The sequence below is a fragment of the Peromyscus leucopus genome, chromosome 8b, assembly GCF_004664715.2.
Source record: "Peromyscus leucopus breed LL Stock chromosome 8b, UCI_PerLeu_2.1, whole genome shotgun sequence".
NCBI lineage: Eukaryota > Metazoa > Chordata > Mammalia > Rodentia > Cricetidae > Peromyscus > Peromyscus leucopus.
This window is the reverse complement of record NC_051086.1, coordinates 42,184,994-42,207,839: the sequence shown is the minus strand read 5'-3', so window position 1 is coordinate 42,207,839 and position 22,846 is coordinate 42,184,994. Positions and strand designations below refer to the sequence as shown.

Genomic DNA, 22,846 nt, shown 5'->3' with positions numbered 1-22,846 from the left:
GATTTATGCTCTCTCTAGCCACAAGTTCTTGGCAGGTTTCTAACACCAGGCTCAAGTTCTCTCCTGTTGAGTGGCCCTTAAATCTAACCAGAGAGCTGTTGGTTGCCCCAGACATCCATACCACTACTGCACGCATGAGCATACCTTGCTGGGTGAGTCATCAGTGTAGCTCACAGGGTTCACAGCTGAGTAAGACTCTTCCTTGAGGAAGCTGACCATCAGAGAGGAGACGTCCTGTCCGATACCAGCTCCATTTCTCCAAGGGCTGCCTGGGACCTTCATCAATAGGGAGATACTTCCAAGTTCCGATGGGCAAGCAAAGGCAGTGGCAATAGCCTATATTGTTTTGGGGTTTCTTAGACTTCCCTGACCAGCAACTTGAAGGGAGATATCCCACACCTGGGACTGAGCCTTTTTTGATAGTTTGTGGTTTCTGGGAGAAGCATTATCCCCCAGGTGGAGTAATTTCAATTAAACTTCAAAAAAATTTTGATTTACTTTTTTATGGGTTTGGGTGTTTTGTCTGTGTACTGTGTGTGTTCCCAGTGCTCACAGAGGTCAGAAGATGGTGTTGGATCCCATGTATCTGGAGTTACAGATGATTGTACATTGCTATATGGATGATGGGACGTGAACCATGATCCTCTGGAAGAGCAGCTAGTGCTCTTAACTGCCGAGCCATCTCTCCAGCCCCCCAATTAATTTTTTTAAAATATGTTTTTAGAAAGCTTACACAAAGCCAGGCAGTGGTGGTGCACACCCTTAATCCCAGCACTCGGGAGGCAGAGGTAGGCAGATCTCTGAGTTCAAGATTTTTGAGTGAGTTCCAGGACAGCCAGAACTACACAGAGAAACCCTGTCTCAAAAAACCAAAAGCAAGCAGGTGGCGGCGGCGGCGGCGGCGGCGGCGGCGGCGGCGGGCGGCGGCGGCGGCGCGGCGGCGGTGCTCGCTTTTAATCCCAGCACTCAGGAAGACAGAACCAGACGTATCTCTGTGAGTTTGAGGCCAGCCTGGCTACAGAGTGAGTTCCAGGACAGACTCCAAAGCTATACAGAGAAACCAAAAAACTTACCACAATAGTAGGTCTCCATACGGCATTTTCAAACATCCTATTCTTCCTCTCAGCCCCCACTCACCACTCTGCTTTTCTACCCGACTCTCCTCTTGATCTTCCCTTTACTATCCCGTAAATTCTTTCTCCCCTTCTCCATTTTGATCTACTAAACAGCCATCCCTCGCCCTACTGTGTAGGACTTAACATCCTGTAACTAACAGTTAAAGCAGAACCTAAAGTCCTAACAGATGATGAAAACAAAACAAAACTTTTTGAATCTATAACTTAGCCACGCCCTAGCTTTCCACCAATCAAAGGGCTCAGTGTCATTGCATCCTCTAAGGTCTGTCTATGCCTACAGCTGAGATTCCTCTGCTCTGTGTACCACCTAGTTAACCTTTCCTTCTATGTATTTTCAAAGTGCCTATTGCTTTCTTTGTTCTATTACTATAAAAAAACATTCATGAAACTCCTCCCATGTTGGAACATGGAATTTGGGGTAACCTAAACCTATTTCTGGACCATGACTACTCATATTTGGCTCTAGAATAAACCGTTGTTCCCATTTGAGGTGAGAGCTGTGTTTCTGTATCTACCCTGGGTGTGTTGTTTCAGGCACTACGTAAGAGTGTCTGTCAGACCCTTAGGTGGCTGTCAGTCTCCTGCCGTTTCTCCAGCATCTAACTGTGGATTTTTCTGTTTCCTTTCCCCTGAGGGGGGTGGGGGCAGGGAATCTCTGTGTGTTTGAGGTCAGCCTGGTCTACATAGTGAGTAGAGAGACTCTGTCTCAACAACAACAACATAACCACCACCAAAACAAAGTTTCGACAGAAGACTATTCTTTCTCTCACAGAGGCCTGAGCTCTCAGAGCTCAGGTAGTCAAAGATGAGGGAGAACTGGTTTCTCCCTTCCTGGATGAGCCAGTGATGTTCCCTCTAATCAGGTGACGGGGGTGTCCTTCAGTTGGATCTCCTATGCTACCTGTGCTGGACTAAGGAGGTTTCCAGTCAACTAGAAGCTACCCCACAAACTGAATTTTATCTCTTTTGTTTTCAATTATTTTTAACTGAAAAATGTAAGATTAGATATATATGCATGTGTGTGTTTGTGTGTGGGCTGTGCACCTGAATGTAAATGCCCGAGGAAGTCTCACAGGATTTGGATCCACTTGGAGATGTCTGTTATTAGCTACCTGACATTGGGTGCTGCAAACTGAACTCCAGTTCTCCTCAAAAGAGGTGTGTGTTCGTAACCACTAAACTATCTCTCTAGCTCCTGGGGGGTGGGGGGGGGATTCAATTCATCTTCATTAGCATAGCTAATGCCATTTATCAAACTGGGAGTTGTCAAGACCCAACTTGCAGTTACACAAACAACCACACGATGTCACCATGAGCTCAAAGTATTTTAGACTAACAACCAGTACTCTAGATTGAAAAGAAAAAAAAATTGTCAAACATGGAAAATGATGATATCAGACTTGAAAGAACTCTCTCGACCAACCGCCTCCAAATTGGACAGTTTGTCCTGGAAGTCCTGGTGCGTCCCTGATGGATGGATCCAGAAACTGGAAATTGGAACAGATTAGCCAATAATTTCTCACCGTGATAGCCTCGACATCTTGAAACTTGGTTTCAGGGCCTTAGAAGGGTGGAAGGGGAGGCTGTATTCTTGGTTCTAGCTGTCTCAAACAGTCCTGTGTTGAGGAGCAAGGATTGCTGCTGAGGGAAAGGGCCCCTTTTCCCTACTTCGAAGGCCAGGTCCTATGTTGGAACTCCCAGAGCAGGGTGGGGCCTCTTGTCTACGACAGATTACAACATTGCCACCAAATATGTCAAATCAAAGTTTTAGAGACCAGGAGATATGATTTAAAAAACAACAACCCATATTTGCTCAGCCATAACAAATGCTAGGTGGGGGGAATGGTCCTCCGCTATTCTGTAACCCCCAACTGCGTGGAAAGGTGTTCGCATGTTCATTTCATCAGGAAAAGGTGAACACATAAACAGCTTACAGTGAGTCTCCATTGTCTGTCGTTAAGAGAGTCAAGACACTGGACAAAGCCTTGGGATAGGATAAAGTGTAGATAGGATGGTGTAAACCAAAGTCTTATAATAGGATAAAGTGTGGATGGGATGGTGTAAACCAAAGTCTTATAATAGGATAAAGTGTGGATGGGATGGTGTAAACCAAAGTCTTGGGATAGGATAAAGTGTGAATGGGATGGTGTAAACCAAAGTCTTATAATAGGATAAAGTGTGGATGGGATGGTGTAAACCAAAGTCTTGGGATAGGATAAAGTGTGGATGGTGTAAACCAAAGTCTTGGGATAGGATAAAGTGTGAATGGGATGGTGTAAACCAAAGTCTTGGGATAGGATAAAGTGTGGATGGGATGGTGTAAACCAAAGTCTTGGGATAGGATAAAGTGTGGATGGGATGGTGTAAAGCCAAGTGCTGCTGCTTCTTGGTTGGTTGGTCTTTGCTAGCAGAGTGTGGCGTTCTCATGATGGCAGATATCTGCCTTACAGGGAACAGTTTTCTTTTCTCTGTTTAGCCCAAGAGTGTGAGTCTGACCACCTCCTTCATCTCCTTCCCTCCGTCTGTTAGCCTATAACAAGGACATCTGGGGGTTTTATTATTATTATTAATTTAGAAATTGGCTTTATGCATTTTATTTTATGTGTGAGTGTTTTGACTGTATGTATGTAAATGAACCCCCTGTGTGCTTGGTGCCTAGAGAGGGCAGAAGATGTCATTGGATCCCCTGGAACTGGAGTTATGGATGGTTGTGAACCATTATGTGGGTGCTAGGACTCAAACCCAATTAAACCTGGGTCTCTGCAAGAGCAACAAGTGCTCTTAACCAATGAGCCATCTCTCCAGCTATCTTGGAATTATTTTTGTTCTTCCCTCCCCATCCCCCAACATCCAAAGCTTTTTAATAACAGTAAGATCCAGGGTTATCTTTTGTAGCCACGGCTGGCCCTCAGCCTCTGGCACACTCAAACTTCCCGCACTTGGGCAGACATAGGGTTTGGTGTGGCTTTGTGTGGTTCCTGGGACCTTGTCAAAGTGTCAGTACACCTCCCAGGACCAGATAGGAGCACGGTGCCATGGCCCTTGGAAGACTCCAGGCCAGCTGGCTGATGGTGAATCTTACCCCCAGCCTTGAGGATGTGACTTCTGGCTGGCTGCTCACCTGCCGTGCACACACCTTCAGCTTGGGCACTTCCAGAATCCACACATCGTCTGTGACTGTCCCCACAACCACAGCTGTTTTGTTTTATCAGCCAAGAAGCTTCATCTTTTGGATCATCCAGGGCAGGGACAGAGGTGGCCAGTTTGTGCGACTCCTAGATAACCTTTCCAGTGTAACTTGATTGAAGATGAAGCTGTTTGTCTGGCTAGAAACCAGCAGAGCTTCACTAGCAGCCAGAGTAGGATGTCCTTGCTCTTGGGCTCCTTGAGCTGAACCTTTCAGTCCTTGTGGCTACATCAACTCCCACGATAGTGCCTCCTGCTCAGAAAACTTATTTGTAGGCGGAATTTCTTTGTGTCCCTGCAGTTGCTCCCAAATAACCACACAGAGACTTCTTATTAATTATAAGTGCTCAGCTGATAGCTTAGGTTTGTATTTAGCTAGCTCTTATAACTTAAATTAACCTATTTCAGTTAATCTATATGCTGCCCCAAGGCCCATTTACCTCATCTACGTACTTCCCAGCCTACTTGCTCTGTGTCTCATGGCATTTCCTCCTGACTCTGCTCTTCTCCCCAGCATTCTCTCCACCCTGAAAACCCTGCCTAGCTACTGGCCGTTTAGCTTTTTTATTAAACCAATCACAGTGACATATATTCACACAGTGTAAAAGAATATTACACACTTACTTTAATTTTTTTGGATGATACTTGCAATTTTTAGGTATTAATAGGGAAGGTGGCATGCATACTATCTCTCATATATGAAAGATTAAAAAGTCAACCTGATTGTAAAATCGAATATAATAATAAATAGTAATTGAAAAGGATGTGTGGTGAGGAGGCTGGATAAAGAGAGATCAAATTTACAGAGTATAAGCTGTATGCATGTGTGGGAATAATGACACTAACCTCCCCCCATGAGTGTGTATGAGTTTCAGATGTTAAGCAAAATAAAATATTTTGAGTAAAAATAAACATATACTAAGGCATATATATTTGTGAATATATATGATACTTAACTTTATTCTTATATGTGTTGTGTGGCAATTCCTTCTAATTGAAATATTCCATCATGGAGAAAGGCTCATTAAGAGGAAATATGGGGCTGGAGAGATGGCTCAGCAGTTAAGAGCACTGGCTGACCATCCCAAGGACCCAGGTTTGATTCCCAGAGCCCATATAGCAGCTCACAACTGTCTGTAACTCCAGTTGAGATCTGACAGCCTTTTCTGACCTCCAAAGGCACCAGGCATACATATGGTACACAGACAGACATGCAGGCAAATGCCCATATACATTAAAATAAAATAAATAAAAATTTTGAAGAGTCAGAAAGTACAAACCGAAGGGATGACTTGGTGGTTAGGAGTTCTGATGGCTCTTAACCTGAGGACCTGAGCTCATTTCCCAGCACCCACATGGCAGCTCACAAACACCTGTAATTCCAGTTCTAGGGGATCTGATGCCTTCAACTGGCCTCCAAAGGTATCAGGCACATGGTGCACAGACACACATGCCGGCAAAACACCCATACACATAAAATAATACAAACTAATTTTTAAAAGACTCAGGAAGTAAACAAAGCTTACAAGGCTCAGAAAGTAATACCCTCAAGTCTGAGGATACTCCCAAACTTAAAGGGATCCCAAGGTTAGACAGTTATAAAAGTAGTAAGAACTGCTGGGGTGAAGAATCTCTGACCTGTCAAACTGTACAACTTTCATGGGTCATCACCTAGGCTAGGGCATGCTGTTCAGTGAGCTGTCTTTGCATCATCCATGCTCCTGTAAATAACGACTTATCCATACTCTTATAGGGAACCCTAATAAACTCATTGGTTCACCAAGTTGACTTATGGTGCAATCGTTTCATTGATCTGTTGTCAATGCCCTGTCTGGGGTGGGTAGATATCTGTCTATCTGCAGAGAAGGAAAAGCCACTAACACAATGAGTGTCTAAATGGGGACCAACAGAACAAAAGGATGAGTTGTGGAGGAACGGATGTACTGCCCCTGCAGTGGGTGCTGAGACATGCAACTGAGGCTGAGCCATGTGATTGATGGCGGAGGATCACAGGGGACCATTCCCGACCCGGCTCCCTCTCCCCTACCTCTTTGACAATGTGCCTCCTTGCCGTCGTGGGGGTCCCATGCCCTATGTGATGGGTGGCAGCAAAGGCAACCAAGGCCAAGTCATCTGAGACTAGAATGGCACCGAGGGAAGTCCCGGGGTAGTCGTCGTTCTCTGTTTAACATGTAGGTAAAGTCCTCATGAGGATTATAGAGGAAAAAGGACCACTGCCGAGAAAGGTGGTGTGAGAGAGGCAGTGTTTGGTACCCACTTCACTGAGCCGTATAGGATGATATTCACAGGAAGATTCAGAAAAACATTGATTCGGCAGGGACTATGGGACTGGTTTAGGGGTTTAATAGCTTTTCATCTCTCTAGAAAAGTTTCTTTTGTTTCCCCCCAAAAAACTATTCCCAGAAGGAAATCAACAATTTCTTCTTAGCCAGGCATTAAGAGCTTTGCTGAGGGGTTGGGGATTTAGCTCGGTGGTAGAGCGCTTGCCTAGCAAGCACAAGGCCTTGGATTCGGTCCTCAGCTCCAGAATGGAAAAAAACAAAAACAAAACAAGAGCTTTGCTGAGCCCTTTGATGGTAATTTCACATCTCAAGAAAAAAATGCTAGCAAAAAATGGAATTGAATAAAAAAAAAAGTACTTCAGAATGTTCCTAGCCCCCGTAGTCAACCATAAACAGTGAAGAACTCAAATGTACATAAGTAGAAAATTTGATAACCTCAAACACATAGACACAGAAAAATATTTCTCATTACTAACTAGTAATTTAATTCCAGCAGAGGCAGGGAGATCTCTGTGAGTTTGAGCCCAGCCTGGTCTATAGAGCGAGTTCCAGGACAGCCAAGGCTACACACAGAGAAACCCTGTCTTGAAAACCAAACCAAACCAAACCAAACCAAAACCAAAAAGTCTCCAAAGAAAAGTAATCAGTTTATTTCTGGGCTAAAGCTAGAAGATCTTTGGTCCTCTTGGTAGCTTCATTCTTGCCAGAGGCCAGAGATGCCCAAAGTGTTTTAGGGGTCTAAGCTGACTCTTCAATGATTTCAGGGTTACCTAGATCATGAGATCATTAATTGACCCAGAACAGACAGACTATCAGGATTCAACAAGCACGGACTTACTTTCTTTCCCCCTTGTTTAATGAATTTCTTGTTTGGTGGCATTGACTTATACAAACATGCATGTAGACATACTGGCATGTGCTTAGACTCAGTAGTTACCTGACATCTCAGAAGAGACAGATGATCAAAGCCTGGGTGTGAGTCCCAAGGCCAATAACATAATAAAAACCTTGCCTTTGTTTGGAGCTGAGGATGTGGTTCACTTGGAGAAGTACTTGTCTGGCATGAACAGAGTCTTAGGTTGAATCACCAAAACTGCCTACACTGGGTGGTGTTGAGCCCAGCACTTGGGAGGTGGAGGCAGAGTGTTACTCCTCTAGAGGCAGTGAGACCTGGGAGAATGGAGCCGAGAAACGAGGCAGACTAAAGTCTCATGCAATAGCCAACTTTATTCAGAGCATCAGACAATGTATACTCTGAGGGTTAAAGAGGAGCCGCATGAGTAAATTGTCCAATCACGAGGGCGAGCCGCATGTGATGAGCAAGCCACACTAGGCACAAACATGTTTTTCCATAGAGGTGTATAAACTACTAACAACAGCCTGTTGTAATGAATAATCTGAAGTAAATTCACTCCTATCTGCTACACCCATAAGGAGCATGAAAACATAATCCATGTTTTTTAAGAAACTGAGGTCACAAGACTCTTGTCTGAGTTTCTTGGAGTTTTCTCACCAGCCCTCAGAAATCTCCCATGACTCTGTCCTTGGACCATGTTCCGGCAGCAGAGGATCAAAAGTTCAAGGTCATTCTTGGGCTCGTAGAAGATTCAAGGCCAGCTTGGGATTCACCATATCTTAGAGAGGGTGGGAGGATGGAAAGGAAGGAGGGGAGAAAGAGAAAGAGAACTCATAGAGAACATGGCCTATTGGCTGTAAACGCTTAGCAATTAAGATGTCCACACAAAATTTGCCTTTCAAGTATGCTCGGTTTATTCACATAAACCTTCCTTAAAATATCATGTTAATATGAAAGTTAAACAGGCATCTCACCAAATGGGGAACAGTTGTTTGGGCAGAACTGCTACAGCAGGGTTCCACAGCGGAGTCTTCTCCGTGAGGACACTTCAGAAGCTTGCAGGCCCCACCCACGTCAACTGTGAAGTCCGTCAGCTGGGAAGTTCTTCAGCTGTGGTAGGCTGGAAGGATGGCATTGATGGAGGTCCAGGAGGTCCTTGAGAGAGTGTAGGCCAACAGCCAGGGCTGACAGGCTAACTTGTGTGGGCCCGCAACAGTGCGGAAGTTCAACAGTCATCGAGGCCCGGGCCTCACACAGAGTCTTAAGTCCTCTTGCCAATCAAAACAGGCTAGAGAAGTGGTGTCAGGTAAGCCCAGCAGTGAGAATCTAGAGACCATTCCCATGTTGTGAGGTAACTCCTTCAGAGAACACAGGGACTCTTTTTTTTTTTAAAAAATTAATTTATTTTTTTCACAGTATTTTTTTTTATTTATTTTATTTTATTTTACAATACCATTCAGTTCTACATATCAGCCACGGGTTCCCTATTCTCCCCCCTCCCACGCCCTCCCCTTACCCCCAGGCCACCCCCCATTCCAACCTCCTCCAGGGCAAATCATCCCCCGAGGACTGCGATCAATCTGGTAGACTCAGTCCAGGCAGGTCCAGTCCCTTCGTCCCAGACTGAGCCAAGGAACACAGGGACTCTTAAAGGCAGTAGAAAGTTCTTTATTTTGCCGGCTGGTGGGCTACACACGGAATTTGCTCAAAGCGTATAGCCCTGAGTCTCACCGGTCTTTGCCTTTTAGGCACAAAAAGCACATCCTGGTTGACATACTTTGGTTAGCAAGAAACTAAACTAAAGAAGCCAAAAAGCAAGGTTAGTACATTCCCGGAGTTGGGGCTTATGTGTGGGGTTGGGTTCTAAGGTCAGAATGGTGCCTTGAGCATGGTGTCAGTGTTAACATCAAAGATGGGAGGAGAAAGACCACTGACCCAAATCATGATGGCCAAATTAATTAAAGCAAGCAATTAATTAAAGCAACTTTTTTTTTTGTTTGTTTACACAGGCTGCTTCCAAGACAGGCTTTGAGAGGTCAGCATTGGATGTGAGGAAGACAAGGTTTTTATAAAGCTCAAGGGTAGGGGATTTCCAAATGGGGGATTTGGTGGGCAAAATAGGCGGGGTTACAGGAGCAGGCCAAGAGCATAACAAGTCAGTCCCTGCTGAAACAAAGATATGGTTCCAAGGTGGACGTAACAACAGGTAGTCATAACAAGGCAGCCGTATCAAGCCTTTTGAGGCAGAGCTAGGGTTGCAGGATGGTTATGAACAACTTTTTGAAATGAAGGCATGATATGCCGTTCCTGGAATAGGCAGTCCAGAACTCATTTGTAGTTAAGGTTACAGGTGGGACATCACTCAGTCCTTGAGAAACAGAGATTTAATCATAAGCAGAAATGAACTTAGTTTGTCTTTACTATAAGATGGCTTTCAAGCCTAAGATGGAGGCAGGCTGGTTCTTCACCAGTTGTGCTAAGGTCTGGGGGCCTGTTAGACTCAAGGTTCCAGCTCTTGTATCATTTCATTGACAGCTTTGTGCCGCCAGGGCTCACAGCTTGGGGCTGGTTCACTAGCAATCAACACCATCTTGGGGTTAGTTCATTAATATCAAGGCTTGTCCTGGCCTACCAGTGGCCTGCCTGGAGCTTGCTTCTGAAGCCTAGCTCTTACCAGAGCTATTCCCTCCCCAGCCTCCCCACCCCCGCCCCGTCTCTCTCACCTCTCTCTCTCTCTCTCTCTCTCTCTCTCTCTCTCTCTCTCTCTCTCTCTCTCTCTCACACACACACACACACACACACACACACACACGGGGGTGGGGGGGGAGTGTTTGTTTTCCTCTATTTGATGTCTGGAAGTCAAAGCTGGGAATGGTTCTGTAATGAATCTATACTCAGAGGTTCCCTCCCACCTGTGTGCGGACCGATCATCCTTCCCTTGCTGACTGATCAGTGGGAAGGGGACGGGCACCATCATGCAGTGTGGGAATGGAGACTTGCTATTTGCGTGCTCTGCTTTCTTGGGAATCATCTCTGCCTGAGGAAAAAGGTTAGCAGGGAAAAGATGTTCTCTTATTTCTGGCACGCAAGTTGGGGGAGTGGTCAGTGGTGGTGCACGCCTTTAATTCCAGTGTAGCTAGAGTTTTCCTGCCTGGCCCACAGTCAGGACAAATCTCTGTCACTCGCCAGTCCCACAGCCGCTCAGACCCAACCAAGTAAACACAGAGACTTATATTGCTTACAAACTGTATGGCCATGGCAGGCTTCTTGCTAACTGTTCTTATAGCTTAAATTAATCCATTTCCATAAATTTATACCTTGCCACGTGGCTTGTGGCTTACCGGCATCTTCACATGCGGCTTGTCATGGCGGCAGCTGGCAGTGTGTGTCTGTTGTCTCCCCTTCCTGTTTTCTCTGTTCTCCTCTCTGTTAGTCCCACCTATACTTCCTGCCTGGCCACTGGCCAATTAGTGTTTTATTTATTGACCAATCAGAGCAATTTGACATACAGACCATCACACAGCATCCCAGCACTGGGAGGCAGCAGCAGGTACATCTCTGAGGTCGAGGCCAGCCTGGTCTACAGAGCGAGTTCCAAGACAGCTGGGGCTATACACAGAAACCCTCTCTTGAAAAAACAAAAGGGGTGGTAGTTCAGACTTGGCATTTTGTGTGTGTGTGTGTGTGTGTGTGTGTGTGTGTGTGTGTGTTTTGAAGAGACTGGGAGGCACGAGAGATGTACTTTCCTGTGGCTGCCCAGGCAAGATGGGGTTTACTGAACACCTGGAATGTGGCTGATACAGCGATGTTCAGGAATGTTAAAATGCAGAGTAAATTTCAAAGAAATTAGCAGCAAAAAAGTAGGTATTTTGTTAATAAAAATGAAAATGTATCTTTTATGTATATTTTGCAGAATTGTGTTATAGAAAACACAAGGAATTTTACTCATATCCAGTTGTTGTTTATGTATTCTTTGGTTTGTTTTAGAGTCCTGAATGAAGATCTGCTCCCAAACCCTTCATCACCATCATCCACAAACTTTACCTGTTCCTTTTAACATTCTCGTGTTGTTTCTAGAAAATATAAAGTTACAGATGTGGCCCTTCATTAATTTCTATTAGCTATTATTATTATTATTATTATTATTATTATTTATTATTATTTCTATTAGTCTTAAAGGACAGCCTTGCTTTCAAAGCCTAGGCTAACTCCTTGCATTTGTCAGGGTTCTCAAGAACACTGATTCTCAACCTGTGTGTGTCTAAACTTCTTTGGGGTTGCATATCAGATGTTTACATTATAATTCATAACAGTAGCAAAATTACAGTTATGAAGTAGCAAGGGAATAGTTTTATTGTTGGGGTGGGGGTCAGCACAACATGAGAAACTGTATTAAAGGGCCACAGTATTAAGAAGGTTGAGAACCACTGCTCTCCAGGAACAGAACTGATAGTATATATAATTTACTACAGTGGCTTGTGGTTTACAGACTGGGGTCCAACAAGTTCGACAATAGCTGTCTCCCAACAGAAAGTCCAAGAATCCAATAGCTGTGCAAGCCATGAGGCTGGATGTCTCAGTGGTCTTCAGTATACATTGGAATCCCAAAGAAGTAGGGTCTAAATGCCTCAGCAGCAGGGTAGAGGAACTTGCCAGTGCGATTGAGGGCAAGCAGGCAAAAGACAAACGTTTCCTTACTTCGTGTCCTTTTATACAGGCTGCCACCAAGGCGTGGCTCAGATTTAGGGTAGGTCTTCGGACCTCAAAGGATCCAGTCAAGAAAAATTCCCTCACGGGCATGCCCAGCTGCTTGGGTTTCAGTTGATGTGTCAAGTTGACAACCAAGATGAGCCATCACACTCCTCAAACTAGGAAGATTATAACATCTAAATTTCTAAAACGAGGGCTGTGGCTCGGTTGGCAGAGTCCATGCCTAGCATGCGAGAAGCCCTCAGCCTGTCCCTGGTGCTGCATAATCAATCATTCATAGTGGCACATGTGTCACCCTAGCATTCAAAAGATGGAGGAACCACTGAAGGTTCAAGGTTGGCCTGAACTGTATTTGAGGCAAGCTACATGAGACCCTGTCTCAAAGTCTTTAGAAGAAAAATTTTAAACCGTTGTCATATTGGTAATTTCCAGTTGTGAATAGCACGTGTATATTTACGTTATTAACTCATGGCTATGCCTTCTATAGGTCAAGGGCAGGTGTGTCCTGGCAGGGCCATCGCTAGTGTGCAGAGGAGACCTGTCCCCCAGTCTCTTTAGTCAGGGGTTGGATTACATACACCCTTTGTCACTCAAGACTTGGGGGCGTGTCCTTAGGCCCTGTCTTTCAGAGTAGAATTGTCCAACCAGGCTGCAGCTGGAGGAGAGGGGCGGAGCAGGTTGCTGCACTCTCGCGGTGTTTGGTTCTTCACACTGTTCAGTCTTGGCGTGGGTTCTGCTTCTTCAGCTTCTGTGTCTTTAGCTCACCGTAGTCTAAGGTGGCCCCCGCTGTAGCTAGTGTCCCCGTGAGGTGCAGACGACGCGGGACGCCCGGAATTCGGAAATGGTGAGCGTTCTGGCCGGCGCTGGCCACCTCCAACCAGAGCCAGCCTCGGGGAAGGCCTCCGTAGCGGGAGCCCGCGGCCCGATCCCGCTGCTGTCCCCCGGTCCTGAGTGGCCTGGGCGGCGGGTCCCCGCGCGTCCCATCGGCCCCCGCGGCGTCCTGGCCGACCCACCTCGGGACTTGGGGCGCTGGCTTCTCGTTGTGCGTTCCTGCCGGGCAGCCACGGCTGAGCTTTCCTGAGGCATGGGAAGCAGGGCGTCAGTCCACTTTCTGTCAGTCTGGCTGCTCCCGGGGTTCACAGTGAACCTCCCCAAATTCCAGCTCCTTCCTCTTCCAAGAGTCTGTAGGGCAAACCCCAGCTCGTCTTGGCCACCCGTCCCAGTATGCCGGTTAGAGAGATGGGTAGTCGGGGAAAGCCGAGAGTGGAGATTTCGTCGTCAGTGTGGGTCCAGTGGGAAGAGGGACAGATGAAGGGTCCAGTGACATCTGCTGTCCCAGTTCATCTTCAGCAGGAGCTTCAGGCTTAACTAGAGGAAGGCCAGACCAGAAGCAAGCTTAAACAGCAGCCTCATCCAAAGTGTGGCCCCGCCCATCATTGTCTCAGCTCACTTTAGACCTCTAGGGGACTAGGTGGCTCGCTGGAGATAACTTCTGCTTCTGGGAGGTTTGTTCTTCCTTCAGCGTTGGAGATGAAGTAGCTTAGACAGACACTACTTGAAAGATTACATGCTTAGGTTGAACCAAAAAAGGAGGGAGTAGGCCCAGAGCGAAGGCAGAGATGTCAGGCTTTCATCCCGCTTTTATTCATGTGTATATGTTTGCACACGTGGGTGGGTGTCTGTGGGGTCGGGGGAGGGTCCCGGCTTCCCTAGAGCTAAAGATGTAGGCAGTTAGGAATTGCCCAAAGTGGCTACTGGAAATTGAACTCCAGTTCTCTGCAAGAGCAGCAAATGGACTTAACCACTGAGCCATCTCTTCAGCCCCCCCCCCACCCCCAGCAGTTTCTGAGTGCCGGCTTCCCCCGCAGTATTCTCAGATGCCAACTTCTAGTCCAGGAGGATTAAAAGGTGACAACCGTTGCTGTCTATTTTCCTTGCTAAATAAGTAGAACTGGACACAACGTTTTTCATTTCCTCTTAGTAATGGTCCCAGGTTTCAGAACTGCCAGGGGGCTGACAAGTTTCTTAGGGCTGCCATAGGTCCTCTTGGACACCAGTCCGAGGTCTTGGGTGGAACCTCTCAGGGGAGCAGCTGGAGGTCCTGGGGCGGGAGGAATCTCCCAGAGTAGTCCCCATCTCAATAGTTAATTTTTAGAGACATTATCTCCCCCTAAGCTTCTTAGTTCGATTCCTAGGACACATGGTTTAGTTAGATGCTGGTGAATGAGGGTCTGCAGAGTAGTATTTCCTGCCCTCTTGAGTGTCTCTCAGTTGTTCCGGGAGGAAACTTTCTCCCAAAGGATTAGAAAGACAACTCCACTACGGTGCAGTGGGACAGAGACCTGCAAAGCGGAGTAAGTGTGCGAGGGTCACAGTCCGGAGCCTCCCGAGGAGGTGTGATTGTTGAATATTTATTTCAGCAGCTCTTGGGAGAGAGAATGGCCAGGTCTGTGTCGTCTGCAGAATTGCCCCTTTCCTATGTTTATCAGCCTGAAATATTTGTTTATTTGAACTTCAGCTTTAAGTATGAAATGTACTCAGAGTTGAATAAGGTAAAAATTTTTGTTTGTTTTTTTCTGAGACATGGTCTCTCTGTATATCCCTGACTGTCCTGGAACTTACTCTGTAGACCAGGCTGGCCTCAGACTTAGAGATCTGTCTGCCTCTGAGTGCTGGGATTACAGGTGTGCATCCCTACCCCCTTAAAGTAAACTATTCATGAAGCTAGAAGGAAGCAGATTTCATAAAAAAGTAGAGTTTCATTTCCACTGATTTTTTTTTTTAAATCCTTTGCTTCCCCTGAACATATATAGAAAAATTCCTGAGATCTCATGCCAAGGTGTGGGTGTGGAGATCAGAAGACATCTGTGGAAGTTAGAAATTGAACTCATACCATCAGGTTTAGAGGAAGTGCCTTACCTTCGGAACCATCTTGCTAGCCCAATCATTTGGTTTATTTATTTTATTTTAAGACATGGTCTCACTGTGTGGCCATGTCTGTCCTGGATCTTACCATAGGGTTTAAGGTGTACACCACCACGCCCAGCCTTTTATTTTACTTCTTGATTATGTGTATGTGTGAGTTTCTGTATGAGTCCAGTGCCTGTGGAGGCCAGAAGGTATTAGATCCTCCTGAACTGGAGTTACAGGTGGTTCCGAGCTCTCTGGTGTGCTAGAAATCGAACTTACAAGAATAGTAAGCATGCGCTCTTAACTGCTCGGCCATCGCTCCAGCCCCTCATTGATTTCTTCATTACAAATCCAGTGTTGCCTCCTCAGTTTCTCTGGGTTGCTACAGGCTACCGTCCTCTTCAAAGTGGAAGATTAAGTGGCTGGCTTTAAATCTTCAAGAATGTATGGATTTGATGCTTGAAACTTTTCCTGTGTACTGCCTGTTCTATATCCCACAGGTTTTCATATGACGAACTTAAGTTTCTTTTCCTTGAACTATTCAGGTTCCTTCAGATGACTATCTGATTCACATGAGATTTTGTACTTTGTGATTTTATTTCCAGTTTAGAGGCTTTCCTACTGTATTTGTTACTGATTTCTATTTAATGCTCATGTATTTTTAGAATATACTTTATGTACTTGCTTGTTAGGGTGTGTTTGATCACTCAGAATGTGATCTACCATTTAGTTTTGCTGTGGACTGAAGTGTTCTAGAAATATCAATGAAATCCTTCTGGTTGATGTTGTTCAATAACAATATTACTATTACTGCTTTTTCTGGCTACTGGATCTGTCAATTACTGATAAGGAGTATTTTGGTGTTTCTAATTGTAATTATGAATTTCTCCATTTTGCATTTCAAATTCTAGAAGTGTTCCCTATGTAATTTGACATCTTATTTTATGTTACATATATTAAAGACAGCTGATTATTTAAAAAATCTTATTTAGTGAGTATAGCATTCATTGACTGTAGTGTCAAATGTTTTTCAAAGATAGTTTGTCTCAAATTTTTTCCTCATTGTTTCTCTATAGTTGGTATTTTTTCTTAACTGAAAAATGGACATTTGAAAATTATAATATGGGATAACTGAAAATCAGTTTCCCCACTTTCTCTATTATCTGTTCTTATTTATTGAAGGCTGTGTCCATTTATGTAATAAAATACTGTCCAAAACATTTCCTTTTAAAATTTTTATTTTTCATTCCTTTTTTTTTTTTTTTTTTTTTTTTTTTTTTTTTTTTTTTTTTTTTGTTTTTTGAGACAGGGTTTCTCTGTGTAGCTTTTAGAGCCTGTCCTGGAACTCACTTTGTAGACCTGGCTGGCCTCAAACCCAGAGATCCACCTGCCTCTGCCTCCCCAGTGCTGGGATTAAAGGCACGCACCACCACCACCTGGCTCTATTTTTCATTTTTTTAAAGACAAGTTCTCACTATGTTGCCTTTCTGGCTTGAACTCACTATGTAGACCAGGTTGGCCTCAAGCTCATAGAGATCTGTCTGTCTCTGTCTCCTGAGTGCTTGGTTTTTTGAGACAGGGTTTCTCTATGTAAACAGTCCTGGCTGTCCTGGAACTCACTCTGTAGACCAGGCTGGCCTCAAACCCACAGAGATCCACCTGCCTCTGCCCCCCAAGTGCTGGGATTAAAGGCATGCACCACCACTGCCCAGCAAAAAATTACTTTTATTTTATGTATATGGGTATTTTTTTGACTGCATGTATGTTTGTGTACCACACGCATGCAGTGCCCTTGGAGGCCAGAAGAGGACATTAGGAATTCTAGAACTGGAATTATAGATGGTTAACTGTTAGCTGACACCTGGGTCCTTTGCAAGAGCCACAAGTGCTTTTGAATTGCTTAGCTATTTCTCCAGCCGCCATTTCCAAAATATTGCAGAGACTATATTGCTTATGTGTAGTCAGTTTGTTCTATTGTCCTTTATTATTTATTCAACCAGTGTTTTGACATATTTCTGTGAATGTCATATACTAAAACAGAAAAATTAGAAGAAACAGCAAAAGGTCACCTCTTTCAGTTTTTCTTTGGCGGGGAGGGGGTGGGGTGGGTTGGGTTGGTTTAAGAGGACATTCCTTTAACACATAATCGGGTTGGGTTTTTTTGTCCTTAAAATTTCTTGGAATGCATGGAGCTTTCTGAATTTCACATTATCCTTGGGTACTTTTGAATAATTTCTGAATGAAATTTTCACTGCAGCTTTTCCCCCCAGAGTTTAGGTGTTAATGTACTTGTTGTGAATATAAGCAGCAATTTATTTTTCCAGGTAGATGTAGGCTTTTTGTTTACTTGATGCAAAATAAGGTCCACTCTGCTCCTGCACTGGAAACTTAGGCTGTTGTCTTAAGACTGTTAGCATATTAGAGACAGGGTAAAACATGGATGAGAAGCTACGCAAGGCTTTCTTGCCATTTTCATGTTTTTATAGGTTTACATTCACATGGTTGATACACAGTTTGAGAATATTTAAATTTTTAACGAAGTTGTTTCTGCTTGTACTTTCATGTATCTGTGGAGGCATGCGTGTTTGGAGCATCCCACAGCCATTTTCCTGACCTCATTCTCCCTGGAATCTGTGGATGTTCATTCACATAATGATGTTCTTTGTGTCATTACTTACATGTTATTACATAACGATCTTGATTACTGTTGCTTTAAGAGGCAAGTTTTGACATTAAGAAGCCCTAGTCTTATTGTATTCTTTCTCAAGATTCTTGTAGTGCGGTATAATTTCATATGAAAATTTGCACTAGTTTTTCAATTCCTCTAAGTTAGTCACCCAGGATTCTAATTGTTCTTAGTTACTCTAATACTTGTGTTTTTAGAATTTCTTCTAAATCCTGAGGTCCCTGATAAACACCAGCAAAGGTTCAATTTTGTGAGTAGTCATTTCTAACAATAAGAATTCTCACAGTACAAATATTAGCATTGTTTTATAGAGCAGACAGTAGGGTTTATTAGTAACGTGTATTGGAGATATACTATACAATGATAAATTAGGGATAACCAAGAAATATCTTATTCCCTGGATTTACCAATGAGAAGGGTGTTTTTACTCTGCTATTGCTTTCTGAGTGCTTCAATTGAATTATAATATTAATATAGCTGTATGTAAACAACTAAGTACATAAACTTTTAGATGACCAAATTTAGATGAACGAATATTTGGAAATCACAAAATCATGTGAACATCTACACACAGAGTATAGATTCCTAGTGGTATAAGTTTTACCCAGCCTCCAATACACATTGTGGGATATTTTAGAACTCAGTGGCCTTTGACGATGTGGCTATAAACTTCACCCAGGAAGAGTGGGCTTTGCTGGATACTTCCCAGAAGAATCTCTACACAGATGTGATGCAAGAAGTCTTTAGGAACCTGAATTATATAGGTAAGAATGATAACATTTCTTTACTTAATTAAAAAAAAAAAAACACCCTAGGAATTTTTTTATCAATTTGAAATGTGGAAAGGGACTACTTTTTTTTTTTTTTTAAATGAATAAATGGGCATATTTTCAGTGTACAGTGAACTTCAAAGCTATTATTTTTTTGAAGTTCATAATTAATAGTGCTTTTCCTCGGTCTATATTTTAGAGAACGGGTGGGAAGACCAGAACATTGAGGAGGACAAAAATCCTGAGATAAATCTAAGGTAATTTGTATTCACAAAAGGGTATGATGTTCCTTGAGGGAGCGTTAGCATGTCATGTAAACTTTGGTAAATAAACGAAACAAATAGCACAGCTTCAAACATTTATCACTAGCTTGTTTGCGTGCTCTCTCTCTGTCTCTCTGTCTCTCTCTCTTCGGTTTAACAGAGTTTTATATTTTCAAGGTAGTTGACTTCCATGTAGTACTAAGAAACTATATGAATATCACTGCTTTGATAATGGATTTGGGGAAGCTGTGTTTCAGAGAGGTTATTTCATTTATTTTCTAATAATTAAGATATGCCAAGACACCTGGACTTCCTCTGATTTTGGTTATAATGTAGGTCTAAGACATTATTGAATAAGAAAATCAGTAATAAACCATCAATAATGTGCTTGTCTCTTTTTGTACAGAAGACATGATGATTCTGTAAAAGTAAAGATTGTAAAAGTCAATGTGAGCAAACTTTCAGTGAGAATTCCAAATCTTTTGTTTGTTTTGTATTTGGAGACAGGGTTTCTGCTGTGTATCCCTGGCTGTTCTGGGACTCATGCTGTAGACCAGGCTAGCTTCAAACTCAGAGATCCTCCTGCCTCTGCATCCCAAGTGTGTGCTACCACAGCCTGGCTAAGATTATGGAAAAAAAAAAAAAAAGAGTTCACAGTTGCGTAAAACCATGTAATTGTGACTTGTCTGGAAAAGTCTTCATATGTTGTTCATTCCTTAATAGGCACATCATAACTGACTCTGGATACAACCTATATGAAAATCAAGAATATTCAGAGAAGCCATATAAATTTACACAATATAGGAACTCTTTCATTTCTCTTATGAGTATTCAAAGACATATGACAATGGACACTGGAAGTAAACCTTATAAATGTATGTTATGTGGGAAAGCCTTTCATTTCCCCAGTGAATTTAGAATACATCTAAGAACTCATACAGGAGAGAAACCTTATGAATGTAAACAATGTGGGAAAGCTTTCAGTCATTCCAGTTCCTTTAGAAAACATGAGAGAACTCATACAGGAGAGAGGCCCTATGTATGTAAACAGTGTGGGAAAGCCTTTAATTGTTCTGGTTCCATCCGAAAACATGAAAGAACTCATACCGGAGAGAAGCCCTATGAATGTAAACAGTGTGGAAAAGCCTTCAATTGTCCCAGTTATCTTCAAATTCATGAAAGAAGTCACACTGGAGAGAAGCCCTATGAATGTAAACAGTGTGATAAGACATTCAGTTGTTCCAGTTCTCTTCGAAAACATGAAAGAACTCATACTGGAGAGAAGCCTTATGAATGTAAACAGTGTGGGAAAGCCTTCAGTTGTTCCAGTTCCTTTCGAAAGCATGAACGAACTCATACTGGGGAGAAGCCCTATGAATGCAAACAGTGTGGTAAGGCCTTCTTTTCTCTCACAAGTGTTCGAACACACATGATAAAGCACACTGGCAATGGGCCTTTTAAATGCAATGTATGTGAGGAAGTGTTTCCTTTTTCTAGTGTATTTAGAAGACATCAAACATCTCATGCTGGAGAGAAGCCCTATGAATGTAAACAATGTAGTAAATGGTTTAGTTCTTCCACTTCACTTCAGATACATGAAAGAACTCATAATGGGGAAAAACCCTATGTGTGTAAGCAATGTGGTAAAGCATTCAGTTGTCCCAGTTACATTCGAAAACATGAACGAACTCATACTGGGGAAAAATCCTATCCATGTAAACAATGTGGCAAGTGGTTTAGTGCTTCCAGTTCTCTTCAAATACATGAAAGAATTCATACTGGAGAAAAGCCCTATAAATGTAAACAATGTGGTAGAGCATTCAGTCGGTCCACTTCCATTCGAAAACATGAACAAACTCATACAGGGGAGAAACCCTATGAATATAATGTGGGAAAGCCTTTACTTCCAGTTGAAAATGATTACTAGATAGTCTTATGAATGTAAATTCTGGTAAACCCTCAATTTCTCTCACAGGCTTTTGAATAAATACACTGGAAATGGACCTTTTAAATGTGAGGTATGTCAGAAGCCTTTCACAATCCCAGGATATTTAGAGCACATCAAATAACTCATGCAGGAAAGAAACAAAGTGAATGTAAAAAATATGGTAAATCCTTCACTTCTTCTGGGTATCCTCAAAACCATAAAATAATTCATGTTGGAGAGTATCCCTACTAATGAAAGCAATGGAGAATCATCCATTACAATTGCTTTTATAAACATAAATGAACTTGTACTGGAGAAACATACTTTGAGTACAAATAAATATGGTAAATATCACATTTTCCCATTTGCCTTCAAAGAAACTAAAATATTCATTGGACAACAAATCATCAGAAAGTGATTGTAAGGAATATGAAAAAAAAAACAGTTTTCTTGATTCTTTTAAAGGACACAGAAAGATTGACACTGGATAGTAACCCTGTGTATGTGAGAAAAATGGGGCTTCAGATGTTCCAGTTATTTTAGATTATATGAAAGAATACGTACCAGATAAAACACTATGAATAGGAATGTAGGGGAAGTATTCAAGTTTTCAGTTTTCTTAAAGACATTAAATTTGGAGGGGGGGGGAGCCTGTAGCTCTAAGCAATGTGGTTAGGCTTTTTTTATAGTTCTTTTTGAAAACCATGGAAGAACTCTGGAGAAAAGGCTGAGTGTAAGAAATGTCAGAAGGCCTTCAATTTTTCCATTTTCATTCAATGACATGAAAGAACTCGTTTAGAAAGACTGCCGGGGACGCAGAAAGTCTCCCGACTTTTCTCATGGAAAGATATGTGATAATGCACACTGGAGATGGGCATGCATTACACTGACTTTACAATGTGAAAACATTGCTTTTCTGGGTTAAAGCATGGAATGTGTCTTTATATTAGATACAATTTTGTAGTACTTTGTTGAGACTTTTTACAATTGTATTCAAAGAGATTTGTGTATCTTGGTATAATATATAATATAGTATTATTTAGTACATACAGTGTATGCATGTGTATATGTGTATCTGTAGGATACGTATAGTTTGTACATGAGTAGTATATATTATATAACTAGTTCATATGGTATGTAATTAAAATATATGTAACTGCTATTTTACTACATAGTAGCATACTACATTGGTTATGCTATTGGAATCTTATCAATGTGTAGAATAAAGTATTTCAGTTACCCACACCACTCCCCATCCCCAGCTACTTCTTGCTCCAGGAGCATGGTTACCAGGATCCCCAATATTTAGCATCAGCAATCCATGGCCTGAGAATCCAGATGTTATCAAAATCCTCAGCATCAACTGGGTATGGTGGTGCATACCTTTAATCCCCAAACTAGTGAGACAGAGACAGAAGGGTCTCTGAGTTTGAGGCCAGCCTGGTCTACACAGTGAGTTCCATGACAGTGAGGGATATTAAAAAAAAAAAAAAATATTCAGTGGACTAAGGAAAGTCCTACTCCCCCCCCCTTTTTTTTTTTTTTAGGTTTTTCGAGACAGGGTTTCTCTGTGTAGTTTTGGTGCCTGTCCTGGATCTCGATCTGTAGACCAGGTTGGCTGGCCTTGAACTCACAGAGATTCGCCTGGCTCTGTCTCCCTAGTGATGGAATTAAAGGCGTGCACCACCACCGCCTGGCGTAGGAAGGTCTTACTCTTTACCTCTGGGAATATGGCTCTCAAAGCTTTAGACTAGGTCCCTACAAAACTACCAATATATGATCTACAAACATCCCTATCCACATCCTGTAGGATTACACATATCAAAGTTTTAAGGCCTAGCATCATCTTTCCTCTACTCAAGGGATGTAAGATGGTCTCTCATTTTACTCCTAGAAGAGATTAGACACCAGACTCAAAATCCAAATGTTACCTTTCAATATCCCATAGTGCTTAGGGATGATTTTCAGAGCAAATAAGACTTAAGAGATTCTGAAAAAACAAACAAACAAACAAACAAAACAACCCTGGGCACTACTTGGGCTTATACTATAAGGCTTCCAGAAGGCTTCATCTAGGTCTCATACCTACAAAAAGTGGT

At 42.9% G+C, this 22,846-nt stretch overlaps 2 protein-coding genes and 1 pseudogene across 2 annotated transcripts in view; 2 read left to right on the top strand and 1 right to left on the bottom strand.

The window, feature by feature from the left end:
- Positions 1 to 4,018: 4,018 nt before the first annotated feature.
- LOC114682974 lies at positions 4,019 to 8,178 on the bottom strand (annotated as a pseudogene).
- Positions 8,179 to 12,945: 4,767 nt separating this feature from the next.
- On the top strand, positions 12,946 to 21,992 carry LOC114682975 (zinc finger protein 709-like). Its single transcript, XM_028857127.2, has 4 exons — positions 12,946 to 13,035; positions 18,425 to 18,551; positions 18,757 to 18,814; positions 19,544 to 21,992. The coding sequence occupies exons 1-4, from the start codon at positions 13,033 to 13,035 to the stop codon at positions 20,745 to 20,747; spliced, it is 1,392 nt and encodes a 463-aa protein (XP_028712960.2). The 5' UTR covers positions 12,946 to 13,032; the 3' UTR covers positions 20,748 to 21,992.
- Snap47 (synaptosome associated protein 47) overlaps positions 12,961 to 22,846 on the top strand; it is a 77,159-nt gene continuing 67,273 nt past the window's right edge. The window contains exon 1 of the mRNA XM_028857165.2: positions 12,961 to 13,035. The gene's annotated coding sequence lies outside the window, so the exon portion shown is untranslated. The remainder of the gene's footprint in view (positions 13,036 to 22,846) is intronic.

Bases quoted from the DNA above. Each gene is read 5' to 3' on its own strand.
- LOC114682975 (XM_028857127.2), top strand. The intron at 18,552-18,756 runs GTAAGAATGATA...TCTATATTTTAG, and splicing joins TAGGAACCTGAATTATATAG to AGAACGGGTGGGAAGACCAG. The intron at 18,815-19,543 runs GTAATTTGTATT...ATTCCTTAATAG, and splicing joins AATCCTGAGATAAATCTAAG to GCACATCATAACTGACTCTG.